The sequence below is a fragment of the Hippocampus bargibanti genome, linkage group LG18 (genome assembly GCF_051943395.1).
Source record: "Hippocampus bargibanti isolate YZ-2025 linkage group LG18, ASM5194339v1, whole genome shotgun sequence".
Taxonomy (NCBI): domain Eukaryota; kingdom Metazoa; phylum Chordata; class Actinopteri; order Syngnathiformes; family Syngnathidae; genus Hippocampus; species Hippocampus bargibanti.
This window is the reverse complement of record NC_142751.1, coordinates 9,612,012-9,634,216: the sequence shown is the minus strand read 5'-3', so window position 1 is coordinate 9,634,216 and position 22,205 is coordinate 9,612,012. Positions and strand designations below refer to the sequence as shown.

At 38.7% G+C, this 22,205-nt stretch overlaps 2 protein-coding genes across 3 annotated transcripts; both read right to left on the bottom strand.

Moving 5' to 3' along the window:
• Positions 1–266: 266 nt before the first annotated feature.
• On the bottom strand, positions 267–5,633 carry LOC148884510 (uncharacterized). The gene is made up of 2 exons (XM_089020083.1): positions 4,171–5,633; positions 267–2,129 (listed from the first exon to the last, which is right to left on the bottom strand). Exon 2 carries the CDS (start codon positions 2,111–2,113, stop codon positions 1,661–1,663), a length of 453 nt encoding a protein of 150 aa, XP_088876209.1. The 5' UTR covers positions 2,114–2,129; positions 4,171–5,633; the 3' UTR covers positions 267–1,660.
• Positions 5,634–7,355: 1,722 nt separating this feature from the next.
• LOC148884509 (calsenilin-like) lies at positions 7,356–21,609 on the bottom strand. 2 transcript variants are annotated; one of them, XM_089020075.1, is made up of 10 exons: positions 20,634–21,609; positions 18,450–18,618; positions 12,246–12,370; positions 10,758–10,827; positions 10,556–10,626; positions 10,367–10,474; positions 9,410–9,514; positions 9,266–9,328; positions 9,105–9,191; positions 7,356–7,582 (listed from the first exon to the last, which is right to left on the bottom strand). In XM_089020075.1, the coding sequence occupies exons 1-9, from the start codon at positions 20,772–20,774 to the stop codon at positions 9,144–9,146; spliced, it is 900 nt and encodes a 299-aa protein (XP_088876201.1). In that variant the 5' UTR covers positions 20,775–21,609; the 3' UTR covers positions 7,356–7,582; positions 9,105–9,143. The 2 variants fall into 2 exon arrangements, with proteins under 2 accessions (XP_088876201.1, XP_088876200.1); XM_089020074.1 differs by lacking the exon at positions 7,356–7,582 and having other exon boundaries at positions 8,456–9,191; positions 20,634–21,604.
• Between the last annotated feature and the right edge of the window lie 596 nt (positions 21,610–22,205).

The window sequence follows — 22,205 nt, the reverse complement described above, 5'->3', positions numbered from 1 at the left end:
TGAAAAGTGAGCCATGATTATTATTATGTTATTTATGGTAGATTTTTTTCGTTCTTTTGACTTCAAGACAGCACCGCGAGAGTGGGTGCCTTTCCAGCAGCTCCTGTATATTGTTTTTCTACTTCTTTCTTTCCTTTCATAACTTTGCTGCTGCGAAATGTAAATTTCTCCACTGCAAGACAAAGAAAGTTGGGTTAAACATGTTAATTTATTTAAAATATATAACTTATATAATTTGTATACATTTCAAATATATGCATATGTGGTCAACACCACATTTGGATGAGTCAGATTGACATTTTAAGTCATCCAGTGTTTTAGTTGAAGAAAATCTGACTGCACACAATCAGAAAAAAAAGCATTTCACGACAATAATGATCTTAAATGTACTCAAAAAGGACATAATGCAAACTCTCGACCCGATTTATTGAACACAAAGTTGATTGACTTGCAGGAATCATATCATAGAAATTGAACTACATTTCAGATCATGGTTATGCAACTATATTCAAACTTCCTAAATTAAAATTCCTATTTATTTACATTGGCGGAGGCGGTTCGGGCAGGTATTGTTTAACCACCTGTTGTTATCCATATAGACAAACAGAAGACGCTCATTGTGTTCCATTTGTGAGGAAATTTAGATGAGGTCATCATTGTTGACACTTTTTTCTGACAGTTTAGTGCTGCTCCATGAAATGATAAACATCAAGTATGGGCCTTGGTTCTGAGATAATCGGGGAAAATGAACTTAATCCGCAAATAGCTGAAAGCGACAGGATAACTTGTGCTTAATACCGGTGATCGGCCTGCAGGACCTTCTCTGCTGGACTCAAAATATCTGCATCACAGACTAATGTGAATTCTCTTTTGTCCATGAAATTATTCCAAATTGTCTTTCAGCTTCCTTTCATTGCTTTCCCCTTGTTGCACTGATTTCAGAAAGTCGTTTTTTTTAGTTGGAATTCTGAGTTAAAAGTTGGAATTCTGAGTTAAAAGTTGGAAGTTTGAGTTAAAGGTCAGAATTTTGAGTTAAAGGTCGGAATTCTCAGTTAAAAGTCAAAATTCTGAGTTAAAAGTCAGAATTCTGAGTTAAAAGTCAGAATTCTGAGTTAAAAAACGGAATTCTGAGTTAAAAGTTGGAATTCTGGGATAAAAGTAGGAATTATGAGTTAAAAGTAGGAATTCTGACTTAAAAGTCGGAATTCTGAGTTAAAAATCGGAATTCTGGGTTAAAAGTCAGAATTCTGAGTTAAAAAAAAAACAGAATTCTGAGTTAAAAAACAGAATTCTGAGTTAAAAGTAGAATTCTGGGTTAAAAGTAGGAATTCTGAGTTAAAAGTCGGAATTCTGAGTTAAAAGTCAGAATTCTGAGTTAAAAGTCAGACTTCTGAGTTAAAAAACAGAATTCAGGGTTAAAAAAACAGAATTCTGGGTTATCCTGTGACTGTAAAGTGTCCTTGAGAGTTTTGAAAGGCGCTTAAAAATTGAATGTATTATTATGATTATTATAATAAATGTAATCAGCCATGTTAAATATATACGACGTAAAGAAACATTTTACTTGCCCCATAAATGAACATTACGGGATTCTTAAGTATAAAGTGTGAATCAAAAGGGAATATCATTTGCAAACTTTTATTCTATTTCGCGACAGAAGTCAAAGTGCACCCATGCAGAGCCCCGCGAGGAAGGTGAGCGCGTGTCCCAGCAAAAGGAACGAGTTACTCGTGTGCACGGGGGCCGCCCCCTTTAGAAAAGCCCTCCACCTCGTCTGATTACGAAATGTTTGGCGCTGCCCGTCATAGCGGCCGGTGGATTCCATCTTTTGGCCGGTGTGCCCCCTGGAAGCGTGTTTGGGCCTCCCGAGGAAGCCCAGCCCGTATCCGGGGCCCGTGCCACCCAGCATGCCGGCAGCCGCCGCCGCCCCGGCCCAATTCAGGCCTTGCTTGGGGAGGTCGTGACCCTTAGAAGCAGGTACCTTGTTGCTCTTTCCGCTTCGATGGGTAGTGCCGCCATTTTTGCTGTGTGTGTACTGCGCACCCGGACACAGCGTTACGAAGAGCAACAACAAGAGCCACACCGACACGAGCTTCTGCTGGCCTGTCATCATAGTCTGGATGGAGGTTCTGCAATCACACAAGAATCAAAACGATTACTTCCTATACAGTCTTTCACTCATTCACAAATTGTATTATTTTTATTAGCTATCTATCATCTAGCTAGCTTGCTTTCTATCTATTTGAGTTACTTCCGGGTTGCGTGAATGCTGGCGCTTGTGGCTGCCACTGCTCACCCACAGAAAAACTTACCCTGTGACTGTAAAGTGACCTTGAGAGTTTTGAAAGGCGCTTATAAATGAAATGTATTATTATTATTATTATTATTAATATTCGGGAATTGAAAATATGACATAGAGCGCCATTCCCGAATTAGTTCGGGTTTGTTTTTTTTTCTTGCTTGGGTCCCGATAAAGCGATGGCCATAGCCTCTGGCAAAGTTTTTTCTTTTTCACAAAGGGCGGTATTTTCCTTTTTTCCATGTTAGCGCTTTGTTCCAGCTTCAGCTGTTGTTAAAGCGCTATATCAGGGGTGTCAGTCATTTTTTTTTGCCGCGGGCCATATTGTAGTTATGGTTATGAATTTGGGGAAGTCATTGGAATGTTTAATCCCCTCCACATATTACAGATCGAGCGCACAACAAAATCATTAAAAACTAGTTTACTAATCTGAAGTCAAGAATAATGACTGTTATTGTGGTTTACATCCAAAAATATGACATTTTGGTTAGGATTTCAGCAGGCATCATGGAATTTCACAAGTTTGATTTGCTGTCATGGGCCGAATAAAATGAGGTGGTGGGCCGGATTTGGCCCCTGGGCCTTGACTTTGACACCTATGCGCAATATAAACCAATATGCATTGCATTTTGGACAGCCGCCGTAATTTCAAGCTCATATAACTGCAGAGCCATATAAGTTAGGAATTAACACATTTTCTGATGAAAGAAGAGAGTCTAAGGTTTATCACGCTGCATTGAATGTTTATGTAGTCCTAAAATTCAATTTTCTGTGGGTCCTGGAATTCCAGTGACAATGACAAAAACCCTGGCACCGGAGTGAACACGTGATCTGGCAGTGAATGAGCTAATATAACTGACATGATTTTTTTTTGTGCAAATGCTATGTAGCATTGTATCCATAACACCAAACAGTATGCTTTGATATTTCATTACACATATTTCATTATATTGCCAGCATGCATTGATCACAGTAGTGGTGTTGTAAGATTAAAAAAAATCACTGTTGATGTAGCAATAATTTGGTGTCATACTAATAAAAAAAAAGGAATATAAAAAAATAAAACATGAAAAACGGCTTAGTTTGCTATTGTGGCAAGTATAATAGAATACTACAGTTAAACACTTATTGTATCAAACCCCAACATTTTTTTTCTCTAAGAGCTGGGATGGGCTCCAGCACACCGGAACCCTTGTGAGGATAAATGGATCAAAAATAGCATTTATGGATGGCTAGATGGATGTTCTTTAAAGTGCTTTGTTACAGCTGTTGTGAAAGTGCTATATACATTAAGTGGAGTGTGTTACGGGAGTATAAGTAGTTTGTTCAAAAAATGAAACACAAATTAAAACATTTAAAAAAAAATGTGTGTATAAAAAAGGTAATTATTTAGCAAAGTCGAACGTTGTGGAGTAAAATAATATTTGTACGTATTGAATATTACAAATTAAAAAAAATACTTAGACTGCTGTGGAAAGTATTTTAAATTAATGCAGCAAAATAAAAGTGAAGATACAATTGTTTCTGTCAACTGACATGGCAAGAATTGGGCGGTCGTGGTTTAGCAAAGTAAATAAGTAAGTAAATAAGTAAAAAAGTAATAAATAAGAAAAAGAACTTTTTTATGGTTGATGCTATAATAATTTATTTGTTGTATTTACCTTAAATAAAACAGTTGCATGCGAAAATAAGTAAAAATAAATGAGATAGATTCAAGTATTTGGGAGTAGTTTCATAAATAAGTAAAAAGATGAAACAAATGTATAACAAGACCTTAATATGAAGAAAAAAAATACAATCTATACTTTTTAAAAAATTGCCAATGTTCCTCATACAAAATTAGACACATCAAAGAGCAAGGGTGTGTTTACCTTTCCGTGGGGGTCCCACACTGAGGATGTGATGCTGATGGGGCAATCCATCCGATCCAGAAAGTTGTTCTTTAATAATTAATTCGACACCGACAGGAGCTAAGCCCCCGCCCCCCTTTGTGTTTCTATTGGTTAAAGAGGAATAATACAGGACAGGTTGAATGATTTTTGCTGACCTCCCACAGCCATGTGCCATTATTCAGCACATATACAAACAGAGGATGCTTTGACACTGCACACGTTTGTGATCAACAACATATATTGACATGTTTTTAGCAATACGGCTAGTTCATAGATACATATACATACTTAGAAAACATTCATTTTCACTAGATTAAAAGGTTCTAATAAAATAAACATCCTAAAACCCTGCCCCATGTTCCACAATTGCCAATTGACTTCCCAAAAGCAGACAGTAAAATGTGGTCTATGTTGTCTAAATACAATGGAAAATTTAGTGCAAAATTAGGTTAAGTGTTGCACATTAGCTGGCTAGCTAGCATTCCTATCAACCCATTAAAAACAAACAAACAAACAAACAAACAAACAAACAAACACACACCAGCTGGTTTCTAGCTAGCTAGCTTTCCTACTCCATATCCAGCAATTGTAACATCAAACAAACAACCACTCGCTGGTTGCTGGCTAGATAGCTTTCCTCCTCCATATCCACCCATTAAAAAAACAAACGAATGAACACTCGCTGGTTGCTAGCTCACTAGGTTTCATACTTTATTATGAATATGAATCATATCGACCCATGAAAAAACAAACGAACAAACACTCGCTGGTTGCTATAGTTAGCTAGCTAGCTAGGTTTCCCAATCCATATCCACCCATTAAAAAAAACCACAACCACTTGCTGGGTGCTAGCTCGCTAGCTAGCTATGTTTCCTATTACCTATCCACCCATTAAAAAAAAAAAACAACCACTCGCTGGTTGCTAGCTCGCTAGTTAGCTAGGTTTCCTCCTCCATATCCACTAATTCTAAAAACAAACCAACAAACATTCACTGGTTGCTAGGTAGCCAGATTTCCTGCTCCATATCCACCCATTAGAAAAACAAACAAACACGCGCTGATTGCGAGCTAGCTAGCTAGGTTTCCTATTTCATCTACAACTATTAAACAAAGAAACAAACACTCGCTGTTTGCTGGCGAGATAGCTTTCCTCCTCTATATCCCCCCATTAAAAAAACTAACGAATAAACACTCAATGGTTGTTAGTTAGCTAGGTTTCCCACTCCATTTCCACCCATTGAAAAATCAAACAAACAACCACTCGCTGGTTGCTAGCTCGCTAGCTAGCTAGGTTTCCTATTCCCTATTCACCCATTACAACAACAAAAAAAGACTCGCTGGTTGCTCGCTTGCTAGAAAGCTAGCTTTCCTCCTCCATATCCACCCATTAGAAAAACAAACCTAACAAACACTCACTGGTTGCTAGCTAGCTAGATTTCCTGCTCCATATGCACCCATTGAAACAAACAAACAAACAAACAAACAAACAAACAGGTTTCCTATTTTATATACAACCATTAAAAAAATAAACAAAGAAACAAACACTCGCTGTTTTCTGGCTAGATAGCTATCCTCCTCCATGTCCATCCATTAAATAAACAAACTACAAAAAAAACACTCGCTGGTTGCTCGCTAGCTAGCTAGCTTCCCTCCCCCATATCCACCCATTGGAAAAACAAACCAAAAAACACCTACTGGTTGCTAGCTAGCTAGATTTCCTGCTCCATATCCACCCATTAGAAAAACAAACACACGCTGATTGCGAGCTAGCTAGCTAGGTTTCCTATTTCATCTACAATTAGGTAGGTTAGGAGTCCAAGATGGCGCACGAGTAGGCAGCCGTCAGCAAGTGCTCTGATGAGCCTTGCTTTTTTTTTGTTGTTTTTGTCTTGTTTTTGTGTTTTCTTTTGTCACTTTGTGTTGTTGTGCGTCGTGTGGAACGGATACGGATTGTTTTTCAGCATTTTTGACCACGACATTCATCAAGGATGAGACTGTGCTGAGCGGTTGCGCCTTTTCGGCAGCATGAATATGCCACTACTGTTTTTCAATGGGAGGAATGTCGGTGCCATTCGACTGTCATCACTGGACACCAAAGGGGCCATCGTGCTTTTTTGCGCCTGTAATGTGCAGCATCTTCACAGCCCCGCTTTGTTCAGCGGAAGGTCGGTGCTGTTGGACAGTCTGCGGCTGGATGGATACATGGCTTGAGGAGCCCGCGATAAGAAGGAAGGAGCGTCAGCGCAGAGCGCCGATGCGTATATGGAATTGTCGCGGGATGGAATTGAAGCTGATTTATGTGGGACAGGAGATGTGAGACAATCTCTTTTCGTCAATGGATGCTACAGCTGCGTGTTTGCTTTCAACATTTAGCTTGTAGTCGACGTGCACATTCCACCATGATGTCCCTATCCACTGGTGAAGAGACGCTTTGATCCTCTCCGCTTTCATCTGGAACTGCTTTATGTAACAAAGAGGGTACAGAAAGTGCTTAAGAATGAATGTCTCTCTGTGTCTTTGTGTTGTCATGTTATTTGTTATTTAGTTTTTTTTTTATTCTTTTGACTTCAAGACGGCGCCGCGAGAGTGGCTGCCTTTCCAGCAGCTCCTGTGTTTTGCTTTTCTACTTTCATTTCTTTCATAACTTTGCTGCTGTGAAATGTAAATTTCTCCACTGCGAGACTAATAAAGGCCAATCCAATCCAATCCAATCCAACCATTAAACAAAGAAACAAACACTCGCTGGTTGCTAGCTAGCTAGGTTTCCTGCTCCATAGTCACCCATTGGAAAAAACAAAAACACACTGGTTGCTAGCTAGCTAATTTCCTACTCCATATTCACTCATTGAATAAGATCCCACTGGCTATTTTTTTTAAGATGCTATGTCTTCACAATTGCAAAGAAGTCTCACGTGGCTTCAGGGCCTATGATTGATTCATCCTTCACAACACAGCCATGACTTCACAAAACGCATTTGCACGGCATCTTTTGTCACACACATGATGGAAAACAACAGAGTTGATTGTCAACTGACATTTCTGTTCAATGAAACACTATAAAATACCCCCCCCCCAACCCTCGACTTTAATGGCAACGTTCCCTCATATCTTGTTGCCTCTGAGGGGAAACTGGCAACAAACACACACTTGTTCGTATCTTGTGAAGCTCCTTTGTCAAAACAAAGACTGAATGAAGATCTGTTGTGTTCATTTTTAGCTGTATTTACTTGATGGCAGTGAATCTGAGTGCATACATTTGTGAACAAGCTTGCATCAAAATTAATTTGAGGTTCAAGCACTTTAGGACAATTTACACAACTAATTTGTCTTGCAGAAATCTTGTTTGAGGTGACCATCTTGTTTCATGCAAGTGAGGCAGCCCAAATCACACCTAATAAAAAAACAAAACATTTTTTTTATTTTATTGACAACTAGGGGCGCAGAAAACAAAAATTACAGAGAACATTTTCAATGATCATTTGATCAGATTTTAAAAATGACAGTGTGATTTGATCTCAAATCACACATTTATTTATGCATCTTGATATTCAACACAACAAATTAGTGCAATAAAGAGACACAAAGCTGACTTGGATTACAGTGGTATTAAATGCAAGAGGTAGATGGCACCAGATGGCAAAGTGAGGGGAAAAAAAGTTTTTTCCAAGTCCACTCTGAAATTAACCAGTACAGTGATACCTCGGTTTATGAACCCCTTGGCTTGTGAACTTTTCGGTTTATGAACGTTAAATTGATGAAAATTTTACCTTGGCATACGCACTTTTTTCATACACGGAGTTGCCTCAATGAGTGATGTGTCTTTCGCAAACCAGCCCGTTCTTCTAACAACAAAATGGCAGCCGACTTTTTTTGTCCTCTATTCCCCGCCCCAGTCTTCGGTTTAAGCCACGTGATTGGTCAAGAATGCAGCAGTGAGGAGAGGTGGTTCAAACATTAAAGAGACAGGCAAACGACAGTGAGAGAGTTTCAACTATGATAGTTCAAAGGCAGAGTGTAGACTGCAAGGTTAAAATATCCCATCAATCAGGCTCCACAAACAACCTGCACAAGTCATATGTACACTTGATGCAAAAAGCTATAAACCCAGCTAAACAGAACACAATTGATGAGGAACTAGATACATTTATCACAGAGAAAGCACCGACAAGGGATCATTCCTCAAGATGGTGAAAGAAGAAGGTCACGTTCCTCATCAATAATGCTGATGAAAGCCATTCCATTCCATCAACGACCATCACAAAGGTAAATAAAACAACTTTATTATGCAGTGCAGTTTATTTCTTTAATTATAATCCAATAGCACATTTATTGTACATAAAATAAGGTATATTTTGTGTAGTTTTAAGGCGTAGAAAATTAGAAAGTAGAAAATTATGTTTTATGGGGACCTGGGAACTAATTATTCACATTTTAATGGTTTCCTATGGGAAATTAATTTTTGGGCTATACACTTTTCGCCTGACACACTCTGTCTGGGAACCAATTAAGTTCGTAAGCCAAGTTATCACTGTACATGGTGACTTGGGTTTACGATGGGGTTATGTTCCTACCATGGTGATGCAACCTGAATTTGTATTTTCAGACTCACTAAACCAACCTCATGCAGTAATGAAGTCACAATTACAGGAAATTATTTGAAAGGCAATCACTAAATGCGACTTAACCATATATTCTTATGTTCCTAGAATAACACCCCGGACTGGTTGCCAGTCAATCCTAGGGTACATACAAATATACATGATGCAATGAATTAAAAGTGTCATTAAATTGTCAAAGATACAATTGAAAAATAAAATTTAAATTCTCCTACCCGAGAAATATCCAACTAATTGGCAGCTAGTATTCTCTGTAGCTATTGTGGCTAATAGACGACAGGCATGGGGGCAACCTACGGTGATGGCTAAGACCTTTCCAGTTCCTCCTGCCTGAGGCTAGATGACGTTTTCAAAGAGTTGCATGGAAGACATGATACTCTCATCCTGTTCAGAAGACAAATCACCAATGAGATGTAATGCACAATGCTGTAAACGCAGACTGGTGTCGTAGGTTTTACCTTCTGGCAGGTGTCTATGAATTCGTCCATGGTCACCACTCCATCACGGTTCCGATCCATTTTCTGAAAAAAAAAAAAAAAAAAAAAAAAAAAGAATTCATATATTGATTCAAAACAAGGATCGGACCAAACAGTCGAGCGTACCTGGAAGAATTTCTCCACATGCTCATATGGGGAATCTTCTCGTACGCTTGGTAAGGTGTACCTGCCCATCATGTCATAAATGGATGTCATGATTGCCAACATGTCCTGCAAGACAAATAATAGAAACAAGAAATCATAAGTCTCGTTAGTAAGAAAGATGTTCTCCATGGAGCTAGAACACTGTCATTACATTTTGGCATTGAAAATAAATGTATCATATTTTAGAATCATGTAATTTGGAAGCAAAATTGTGTGTTACTTCGGGGTTGAGTGAATGCTGGCACGCCTGGCTGCCGCTGCTCACCCGCACAAAGACTTATCTTATGACTGAAAAGTGCCCTTGAGAGTTTTGAAAGGTGCTTATAAATGAAATATATTATTATTATTTATTATAAAAAAAGGGTACCGTGACACTTATAAATGCAGCCTGTGGACAGCAGGGTGCGCTGTTCCAATCAGCTTTTCTTGACTGTTTTTAACTCATTCACTGCCATTCATGAATTTATTCGGAAATTAAAAATATGACGTCGAGCACCATTCCCGAATTTGTTCGGGTTTTGGTTTTTCATGCTTGGGTGCCGATAGCGCGCTGGCCATGGCCTCTGGCAATGTTTCTTTCTTTTCCACAAGGGAATAGTATTTCCCTTTATTTCCATGTTCGCGGTTTGTTTCAGCTGATGAAAGAAGAGATTCTAAGGTTTCTAACGCTGCATTGAATGTTTTTGTAGTCCTCAAACTGAATATTCTATGGGTCCTGGAATTCAAGTGACAATGACAAAAACCCTGGCACTGGAGTTGTTAAATTTTTGCACGTCTGGCACTGAATGAGTTAATGTACGTTTACAGTGACATTTGAACATCAGTGTGGAATTTGTTGTTCAGGTAAACATATAATCTTGAATACAATAATCCATATACTGTATGTCCAATAATGGAATTGAGTGACAGTGCACCAACCTCCTTAGTGATATATCCGTCCTTGTTGATATCATAGAGATTGAAGGCCCAACGCAGCTTCTCTGTCACCGAACCTCGAAGCAGCACGGACAAGCCCACTACAAAGTCCTGTAAAAGTAATAATATATAGCTCATTTTTGAAGTTCTAAATAAAAGTGGATTTGATAGCAACGCAAAGTGGGAACTTGCCTCGAATCGGATGGCGCCACTTCTGTCCATGTCGAAGGCGTTGAACAAGAAATGTGCGTACATCGTGGCATCTGAGAAACGAGACAGGCAAGAGAAAATTGCACGTTTTAATCAAATAGACAAAAAAAGCTTTCAAAATAATGCAAACCAACCATTAAACGACTGCCTATGATATCTGTCAAAAATGACATTGATCGTTTACCTCCTTGAGGAAAGAACTGCGAGTAAATGGTCTTGAATGTTTCTTCATCCACAAGCCCACTGGGACATTCCTTTTTGGTGGAAACAGAAATTATTCACAAAAAGCGAAATACACAAGTGGGAAGATAAATTGTCAGATTATGATTTTTTTCACCGTAGCTCCGAATGACAGAAATACAGTATGTTCTCGCTTGTGACTTTAACATGAAGCCGGGTCTTTGGCGCCACCTTTTGGCGACTTGGAGTATTAAACAAAAATAATGTGAACAACGGATGTGGATTCCAGAATAAAATGTGAATTGGGGGCGTTCAGTCGAACAAAAGATAAAAATGTTAAGAAAATAGGAAGTTCACTCGTGCTATGTGACCAGTCTAACTTTCTAAAATGCATTGCTTTCAATGCTGAATCTAATCTATTTGTTTTTTAATGTTGAGTGGCAAGAACGTAAAATGTTACCAAGAGGCACCAACCCTTCGTCTTGCTTCCATAATTTAAAATACTCGACACGTATATGAAGCCTTTATCCTCATTTTAAGTCCATGTTGGGGAAAAATGGGATTCACCCTCTCCCCCACCACCTCCAGTTGCCGATGGAGACCAATTATCATAGCGTAGCGTAGCAGATATGTATCACATCTATCAGACACATTGCAATTGTAAGATAAGGGGTGAGTAGTTTTTGAATGGATGGGTTTAGGCTAAGAACAGTCAAAAGAAAGGGACCCCGGAACATTATTTACAAAACTGTGTCGATTACCATTTTAGATTTGAGCGAGTGGTGTGTTCGTGTCTGTACGTGTGTACGTGTTACTTCCGGGTTGAGTGAAAGCTGAAGCGTTTGGCTGCCGCTCCTCACCGGCAGAAAAAGTTATCCTATGACGGTAAAGTGCCCTTGAGGTGTGAAAGGCGCTTATAAATAAAATGTATGTTTTTTTTTAAATAATAATAATAATTATTAAAACGTCTGCAGATGAGTACGAACGAGAACACGCTGAGAGACTGAATAGCTCACTTCCTGCTTTCCTTCAGCCAATCAGAAGCTATCAAAATGAAAACGTTTGGGCAAGAAGAAGGCAATTATTCAATAGAATGTAATTTTAGATAAACATAACATGAACTAATATTATGCTCAATCATAAAAGTATAATAATAATAATACATTATAATCTTCGACAAAGTTTAAAAAAAAGTATAGCGTCTCGGTACAGATTGCGTGGTACATTAGATATTCCACTGTATAAGCAACATGATTTTGCTTACAACAATGGTTCCTGACCACAACTCGTAACACGCATCCTTAATGTATTTTGACAAAGCTGACTTATCGTCTTTGTCTGTTCTTTAATTACAGTTTAATTCATTTAAAGTGCACTAGAACCTGCAACTCCCCACATGCATTAGCCCGCAACGTGGGCGGTAAAAATGAAGTTTGAACTCAAGATTAGTATTGCAGTGCACATGCTTAAAAGAGAATAAACATTTGATTACATTTTTGAAGCCCCTGTAAAGGGACTGAAGCTCCTTCCTGGTGAACTGGGTCTGAGCCTGGAGTTGCTCAAGCCCCTCGGGTTGATGACGTACCATGGAGAGCTCGAGGTCATTGTCGATGCTATCTGCCAGAGGGAAGGAGGGGAAAAAACAAGGCAAAAATGTCATGTGATGACTCGGCAAGAACAAGAAAAAAAACTATCTACCAGAGAAAAACGGAAGGCAAAAGAAGGCAATGCATTCCGCTTGGATGCAAAACATAAGGCAGTGAAGATGATGTGAGGAGAGTGCGTGGAAAATTAAATACATAAACAACCAACCAAAGAAACAACTAAATAAACAATTAAATAAACAACTAAATAAATAAATACATACACAAATAAATACATAAATAGAAGCTTGGTAAAATAGCTCTTAGCATCTGTTGCTAAACAATTAAGCTATGTACTATTAAAGGACAACCAACGTCTGCGGACAAGTTGTGTCCATAATTTGTAAAATGGCTTCAAATGAGTTCTACTGAGCGTATTTTACAAAGATTCCACCGCATTAGCTATATTTAACATTTTAAGACTCGCGCTGAATATTCAGGAAGTCTTGTTTTTGAGTTGGTGACGAGTCCGTATGTTATGTCACTGAAGGAACACCCCTGACTGAATAAAGGACACATTGTAGCTGTCCTTCCATCATGTCAATGCATTTTGCTGTACTTGTTTGGTCTGAAAACGTTGTGTTGCACCAAAAAGAGGCAGAAGAGGGTGACAAAGCTCCACGTAAGGAATTATCAGCCTGTGGAAACAGGCTGATTAATTCCTCACACGGAGCTTGGTCGCCATTTTCTGCCTCTTTTTTGGTGATACATTTCCCCCCAATGTTGCCTCAAAATGGCACGGAATAAATTCTTTAATCGATTGCAAACATGTATGTTTTCCTCTTCAGAACTATTTGAATCATATTCATAACCATTGAAGCCATTGTTTTGATTCTCCAGCAATGCAAGACGTCTTAGCGTGACGTCACGAACTGGAGGCGGGACTTTCTGAAAATGCCCAATTCGCAGCTCTTTTTTTTTTTGCAGATTTTGGACACTTTGTCATTTTTATTTGTGTTTTGCATTTGACTAAAAATATCATATTACTATAAAACGTTTTTCTGATGTCAGTTAGGAAACAAAAAAAGTGATGTCGGTTGTCCTTTTAGAGCAGTTTTTACTAGACTTTCATTTTGGATACTTTGGATGAATTTTAGGATTTTGTTGCAAAGTAGCATGGCTCATTGTCACTTAGGATACCACGATATGACACTTGACCACAACAATTCAGTGACATTTTATCTTACTACATACCCAGACAAAAAAAATATTTGAAATGTCTGCATTGTGAGTCATTCAGAATTCAAAATGTCCACCACGAAAAGTGAGAATTGTGTCAAAGGTGCCAAAATATTAACTCAAAATATGTACATATACTCACCATCTTGGCAAAGAGCGCAACACAAATCCACAGTGGTAAGAGACAAGACCAGGGGAGAGATAGAGACGATGAAAATAAAGTTATAACATTAATACACACTGACTCCATTTTAACATGCCATTTGGTACTACAGATATACTTTAACATTACATCAGCTTTCATTACATAAAAATAAAAATGAGAGCTGTTTCAAATAATAAAAAAAGAGGGAAAAATTTTGCTCTGTGTGATGGAGCAGCTTTACCAAAAGCAAATAAGAGCTAAGATAATAAACATAATAATAATAATACATTTCATTTATAAGCACCATTAAAAACTCTCAAGGACACTTTACAGAAACAGCAACAACAATAATAATACTGTCCGACTACTACTACTATTACTACTAGTACTAGTCGTACTACTAGTATGACTACTAGTACTACTACAAGTAGTAATACTACTAATAGTACTACTACCAGTAGTACTAGTACTACTACTAATACTACTACTACTATTAATAATACTAGTACTACTACTAGTACTAGTGCTACTACTACTAGTACTACTGCTAGTAGTAGTACTAGCACTACTGCTAGTAGTAGTACTAGTACTACTATTAGTAGTAGTACTACTACTAGTGCTCGTACTACTACTACCACTACTACTGCTAGTAGTACTACTACTCCTACTGCTAGTACTACTACTACTACTACTACTGCTAGTAGTACTACTACTACTACTACTACTACTGCTAGTAGTACTACTACTACTACTACTACTACTACTACTGCTAGTAGTACTACTACTACTACTACTACTACTACTACTACTACTAGTAGTAGTACTACTACTACTACTACTACTACTACTAATAATAATAATAATAATAATAATAAGCAATATTAGTAAAAACAGGATTATGATACAATTTTTTTAAATAGTTCTTTCGAAGATGACAGCATCATCCTCACAGGTAAACCAATCGAACAGTGTGTCTCTTACCTTCCTGCAACAAAGGCTCACACATGCCAAACTGTTTTAGCACAAAATAAAACATTGACGCAACAACCACGATGGCAATAATTTCCATGCCATCCAATTCCATCATGGCATCTCACTTGATCTTGTGCAAAATAAATACAACATTTAACGTAAGCCTTTTGGAGCTGAGGTTAAAAAAAAAATCTGGCAATTCAGCTTCTCGTGTAAACATCAGCAATTACGAGCACGACTCAGAGACAATCCCAGCAAAAAAGACGCAAAGTTGAAGTCGAATTCCACCACATGCTTCTGGATGATGTTGACCCTCTCACATGATCCACAACTAGCCTCCATTGCAAGTGGTGGCGATACACCATGATCTCCTCTCACTTACGGGTGTGTGTATGGGAGGTTTGATCGTTTCAGCTAGCCCGTCTGTATTTGCTCAGTCATTTCAAAGATGCAAAGTTAAAAAAAAAAAAAAGAAAAACAACACATCCGCTGATGCAGGGGATATCCAAAGAGCACTTAAGAATAAAGGAGCCCGCCTGTCAATAACACTGAGCTTAAAGCACATTTTAATGGGCCCGCTATACACGGCGCCTTGTTTAAAGTACTGTACTGCACATAGGCAAAGCGGGTATGCCGGGGCTGCACGAACATTCTAACTTCCATCCATGTGCAAGTCACATATGTTTTGTTTTTATGTGTGTGTTTGTCAGCGTGTCAAAGGGCCGACAAAAGGTAGGTGCGGTGGACAACTGCTGACTCGGCATAACATAATGGACGGCGTTTAAGTAGTAGAGGGTGATTCCGTTCTGACGAGGTATGTTATCGTTCTTTGATGGAAGGTGTGTGTGGAGGGGAGTATGCTAAAAGAAGCACAAAACATTTTGTTGGCTGTGGATTGGAGGATTCACACAATGACAAGAGTATGATTTTCATATGTCAATTTTCTTTGCACTTTTGTGCGAAGTTATGCATGTAAAAAATGGGGCTCCACCTTGTGGCATCCAGAAGCTAAGGAATAAGGTCAATGAAGGGCAAAAGTCCATTCTGTCAATTTGTCACATAGGTTTGCGACCGATGTGTGGCACTGTAGGGCCCTGCCTGCACCTGCAGAGGTGTTTGTTGGTCATTTTATTCAGTAGCATTTAAAGGCCAACCGACACCATTTTTTTTGTTTCCTAACTGACATCAGAAAAACGTTTTATAGCATCGAAAATACCCAAAACACGCAGGCTGATATTTTTAGTCAAATGCAAAACACAAATGAAAATGACTTAAAGTGTCCCAAAACTGCCACAAAATGAGCTTGGAACTGGGCAAATTCAGAAAGTCCCGCCCCCTTGTTCGTGATGTCACTATTGGTCACACACTGCCTTGTTCCAGAATCAAAACAATGGCTTCAGAGAGTTCAGATTCGGAAAAGATGCTTTCTTGTTACTCATCCAGTTATGAATAGGATTCAAATAGTTCTGAAGAGGAAAGCATAAATGTTTGCAATTGATGAAAGAAGTCCTTCCGTATCAATTCCAGCCATTTAGACCCCAATGTAGCGCCCAGAAAATGCACAAGATGGCGCCCAAGCTCCATTGGAAATTTGTCCGCCGGGAATTTGTGTAAACTTACACCTTCTTTATGCGTGTTACCGCAATTGGCTGCAACACACAACGATTCACCATCGCATTATTTAAATAGTTTTCCTTCTAATTTCGTGATCAACCTGGTGTTTTCAGGCAAAAAAAAGTACTGTAAATGCATTGTGTGTGACTTTCTCGGTCACGGGCGTTCCCTTCGTGACATCACTTAGGGCATCATCACCAACTCAAAAACAAGACTTCCTGAATATTCAGTGTGAGTCTTAAAACGTAAAATATAGCTATGCGGTGGAATCTTTGTAAAATGCGCTCAGTAGAAGTCATTTGAAGTGATTTTACAAATTATGGGCGCAACTTGTTCTGAGGTGTCGGTTGTCCTTTAAAAGGAATTCCTGGCCCGATCATTGAGCGTCAGGTCATTGTTTCACCCTGTCAGGTTTGTTTCATCTTGTCATGTTTTATGCATGGTTTTGTTTGCTACTTTGGACCTTTTTGTTCTGATGACTTTGTTGTTTGAGATTTTGTTTCTGCCGACTTTATGTTATATAATTTGTCAAATACACCTCGCTCCTGATTCCTGTCTGCTTTTTTGGGGTCCACCACAACCACCACCTTGCAAATGGTGACATGAAGTACTTTGCCAACAGCTTGTCTCATTCCCTACAATTCCTTTTGGTTGAGCGTGAAGTAAATTTTCTCGATTGGCAGCGGGGCTCAGCACCCTCCATGTGTCACAGAAACAAGTAAAATAGACCTTTGTCGGGTATCTAACAACGACGTATTCACCTCCTGTTCTAAAATTTGCTGAAGGCTATTAGTTTTACATTCCACTTGCTGTTGAAGTTTTGCCTATTGACCAGCAGATGGCGATCAGACCGTGACAAATGTTTCAATTGTCTATTTAATCAGTCCAGATTTTTTTTCTCCCTCCCTTTACTCTGTATTTGCCACTCATTAAGTGCTATGTGCACGTATCAGCTCATGTGATACATTTGAGTTGAGTAGACATGTAGAACAGATTATCTTCCTGTCTGTTGGGTGCACAGCAGAATGCACATAAGCCCGTTTTCAATAATTAAGAAAAATGTCTGCATAACGGTGACACACTAAGAATAAACCTTGCGCTCACCTGTCACATTGTGTATGCTCTCGTAAAGGGAGAAACGATAGTACGGATTGATAAGAAGTTATATTTTCTTCCAACAAGATTGCCTTGCAAGTCCTTGATACGAGATAGAAAACTCCATTTTGCCACATAAACACAATTACAGTGATACCGCGGTTGACGAACCCCTTGGCTTACGAACTTTTCGATTTACGAACGTTAAATTTATGACAATTTTACCTTGGCATACAAACTTTTTTTGGGGGATACACACGGAGCGCCACAATGAGTGCTGTGTCGTTCGTGAACGAGCTTCTTCTCCTAACAACAAAATGGCAGTCGACTGTTTTGGTCCTCTATTCACCGCCCCCAGTCTTCGGTTACAGCTACGTGATTGGTCAAGAACGCAGCAGTGAGGGTGTGGGGGTTACAGAGAGAGAGAGACAGAGCAAGTGGATAGAAAACAGTGATATTTGGACTCGTTTCAACTTTGATAGTCCAAAGGCAGAGTCTAGAGACTGTAAGGGTAAAATATCCCATCAATCAGGCTGCACAAATAACCCGCACAAGCCATCTGTAGACCTGATGCAAAAAGCTATCAACCCAGCTCAACAGAACACAATTGATGAGGAATTAGATAAAATTACCACAGAGAAAGCACCTCCAAGGGATCATTCCTCAAGATGGTGAAAGAAGGTTACATTCCTCATCAAGTGTTTAATGCTGAGGAAACCGGCCACTCCATTCCATCAAGCCATCAACGACCATCACAAAGGTAAATAAAACGACTTTATCATACAGTACAGTTTATTTCTTTAATTATAATACCATAGCACATTTATTATTCATAAAATAAGGTATATTTTGTGTAGTTTTAAGGCTTAGAAAAATAGAAAGTAGAAAATTATGTTTTATGAGGACCTGGTAACGGATTATTCTCATTTTAATGGCTTCCTATGGGAGATACATTTTTGGGATACACACTTTTCGCCTGACATACTCTGTCTGGGAACCAATTGAGTTCGTAAGCCAAGGTATCACTGTATGACCATAATATTTCTACCTGGTCCCTGTTGAGTGGTGCTCGTGATGATCCACTTGACCAGACAGCACTTCATGAGAGATTTTCGTGACAATTTGGGTCTGTGCCATTTGGAGCCTTCAGCCTGTCCGGCCGGGCTCGCCTCTTTCCCATCAGAGAGTAGACCCCCATCCACCACCTTGTCTTCTGCCTTTGTGGAGACACAAACAAAACGCAGCAAACACTACATGAGACTTCAATTACGGTTATACTTCAGACATGTCTGTTCTACATTAATCTCCCACTATTAGTCATCCCAACGCCCTTCGTGCCACAATGGCTGTATAACGGATTCAAAGGAACAAAACCCATCAATGTCTTGGTGAGCCAGACAAAAATCAAGCTTTTCTTGAGTGAAAATACATAGATACGTGTTTCTTTTGAACTGTACTGTTGCCAAGGCTTCTAGTCAGCATAACATTGAGACATTGCTTGAAAATTGAGCAAATGATGATGTGGATGGTTAATATTTCGGTGTCCGGAGAGCTTCTAAAAATAACACCTTTTCTTGTCATTTTCATCATGTCATCTGACACAGGAGCACATTCGGGCTTCTGTGCAGTCAGATGAATCTTTCAGTGATAACAGAGGCAGTCTGGGGACATTGTGTCTGAATTTTCAGAGAGTTGAGACCATATTTTTTAATGTTAGCGTTTTAGGCAATGTTAGTCTTTTAGGCATTAAAGGACAACCGACACCTCCGGACAAGTTGCGTCCATAATTTGTAAAATCACTTCAAATGACTTCGACTGAGCGTATTTTACAAATATTCCACCGCGTCTAGCTATATTTTACGTTTTAAGACTCACGCTGAATATTCAGGAAGTCTTGTTTGCGAGTTGGTGACGATTCCTTTACGTGACGTTACGTCAGGAACGCCCCTGACCGAGAAAGCGACACACAATGCATTTTGGGTAATTTGTTTGGTCTGAAAACATTGTGTTGATGGCAAAATTAGAAGGAAAACACTTAAAAAAGGCAATGGTGAATCGTTGTGTGTTGCACCAAGACTACTATTTGATACTAGTTGACACAACTTCCCAGCAGACAAATGAGCCCATTTCCAACGGAGCTAGGGCGTCATTTTGTGCATTTTCGGGGAGCTACATTGGAGTCCAGACGCCTCAAAATGATACGGAAGGACTTCTTTAATTGATTGCAAACTTGTATGCTTTCCTCTTCAGAACTATTTGAATCATATTCATAACTGGATGAGTAACAAGAGGGCATCTTCTCCGAATCTGAACTCTCTGAAGCCATTGTTTTGTCACCATACCTGACAATGTTTTAATTTGGTTTAGCAAGATAGACTAAATTAGAAACTCCCTTCTTGATGGTCGTGAATGCAAACTGTGTATTTTTTCATGTCATTTTTTTCCACACATGAATTAAAAATACTGTACAGTGCATGGTGCTCAGCTGTCCTTCCTGTTTGACTAAGACAAGAGCACGGAGCACCACACATACGTGGCGTCGCTCAATTATTCACACTCCTTCGAATTGCATCAATAAAAGATCAGACCATTTATAGAAGCGATCGCAAGGACCCAAAAAGCATTGAAAATGCCCCCCCCCCCCCAAAAATAACATGCCTTTAAAATGTGATGTGTTGCATGATATGGCAACAAAATGACAAAATTTTTTAGATAAATTCACAGGAGACATGTAACACCTTCCCCCCTTTACAAATAACTATCCAAAATAGTCATTATTATTTATAGTTGTATTAAGTTCATCCTGTCTACTTGATATGTAATTTAAAACAGATTCTTGTCTTACAGACAGTGTATTTTAGGTGTTCAATTACCTGACTTGTGTCTGTAAGACAAGAATCTGTTTTAAATTACATTATATATATATATATATATATATATATATATATATATATATATATATATATATATATATATATATATATATATATATATATATATATATATATATATACATACAGTACAGGTGTACACTTAGCCCATCCCCCCTGCCCCCAAGTTTGAAAATAATTGTCAAGATATGTGAGGCAAAAGCGATTTGAGTGATGAATTATTCACATGCAGATGATTGTGGAATGGCCACAGGGAATTAAAAAAAATACATTCAGTCTTCAACATGTGGATAGACATGAACATATCCATTGAAATGAATGGAAATAAAAACTCAGTGTACCTGCATGGTGCCTTGCTTGACTCTTTGGTGTTGTGATGCTCTCCAGATTGCCCTCGTGGGCTGCAGCCGACTGCAAAAGCAAAGAAAGAGAGTGAGAAATGCAAGGAGTTTGGAGTTGGAGGAGAAAGAGGAGGAGCACATTTGCTCACTCACCTGACTTCAGAGATAAATTGATGGACGCTCTGGAGGAGGAGGATGAAAAAGAGGGGTGTTGTGGGATGTTTACATGCAGACATACGGCATGTTAGGAAATTCGATTAGATTAGGTTGGAGCTCAGTTCTGCCTCTCCAAGGAAATATATAGATAAAAAAAAACACCCAATATATCTGCAAGCATTGCAGGTATGCTTGCAAAGAAAATATAAAAGCATTTTTTCCTGCTAGTGAAAGTTATTGTTAATTTCAAGAAACTGTCAGGAGAATTCTTTAAAAAAAAAAAAAAAAAAGATACCAGTGGTTGCCCAAATAGGGTATTTTTTGTGACTGACCCCGAACCAAATCGAATATTTTCTATTACAGACAAAGTGTTATAACAGAAAAGTACAAACTAATTAAAATCATTGGTGAAAAACAGCCAGGAAAAAAAAAAAAGGGTGAAAATTAAAGGACAACCGACGTCACTTTTTTATTTCCTAACTGGCATCAGAAAAATGTTTTATAGCATCTAAAATACCCAAAACACGCAGCATGATATTTTTATTCAAATGCAAACCACAAATAAAAATGAGTTAAAGTGTCCAAAATCTGCAAAAAATGGGGGTTAAACATTAAAGCGACAGGCAGACGACAGTGAGAGTTTCAACTTTGATAGTTCAAAGGCAGAGTGGAGACTGGAAGGTTAAAATATCCTATCAATCAGGCTCAACAAACAACCCGCACAAGCCATCTGAACAATATTGATGAGGAACTAGATAAAATTATCGCAGAGAAAGCACCTACAAGGGATCATTGCTCAAGATGGTGAAAGAAGTTTACGTTCCAAATCAATAATGCTGATGAAACCGTCCATTCCATTCTATCAAGCCATCAATGACTATCACAAAGGTAAATAAAACGACTTTATTGTACAGTTTATTTCTTTAATTATAATACCATAGCACATATATTATAAATAAAATACGGTATATTTTGTGTCGTTTTAAGGCTTCGAAAATTAGAAAGTAGAAAATTATATGTTATGGGGACCTGGGAATGGGTTATTCTCATTTTAATGGTTTCCTATGGGAAATTAATTTTTGGGATACACACTTTTCGCCTTACACTCTGTCTGGGAACCAATTAAGTTCGTAAGGCAAGGTATCACTGTATTTACGGTCTTGATAATATGAAAGCCCTCTTCTGCCATTTTAATATATCACCAGCCTATGTCTTGACTAGCACATTCCGAATATGTAATACGGTCGGTCTGCCTCCCCAATGCAAACGGCGGGGCTATTTTTAGCCCTAACAAGTTCCAGAGCGCCTCCAATTTCCGAGTTTAGCAGTGGATGCGCAGACGTGCGCGTGAAAGCGCTGCTTTTATTTTCTCCTTCCCTGCATAAATGTTGCATTCCTCTCAGAATTGACCCTCCC

Bases quoted from the DNA above. Each gene is read 5' to 3' on its own strand.
- LOC148884510 (XM_089020083.1), bottom strand. From the start codon at position 2,113: ATGATGACAGGCCAGCAGAAGCTCGTGTCGGTGTGGCTCTTGTTGTTG.
- LOC148884509 (XM_089020075.1), bottom strand. From the start codon at position 20,774: ATGTGCTCCTCCTCTTTCTCCTCCAACTCCAAACTCCTTGCATTTCTC. The intron at 12,371-18,449 runs GTAGAAATATTA...TCCCTCTGGCAG, and splicing joins CACCACTCAACAGGGACCAG to ATAGCATCGACAATGACCTC. The intron at 10,627-10,757 runs GTAAACGATCAA...CTCGTTTCTCAG, and splicing joins GCAGTTCTTTCCTCAAGGAG to ATGCCACGATGTACGCACAT.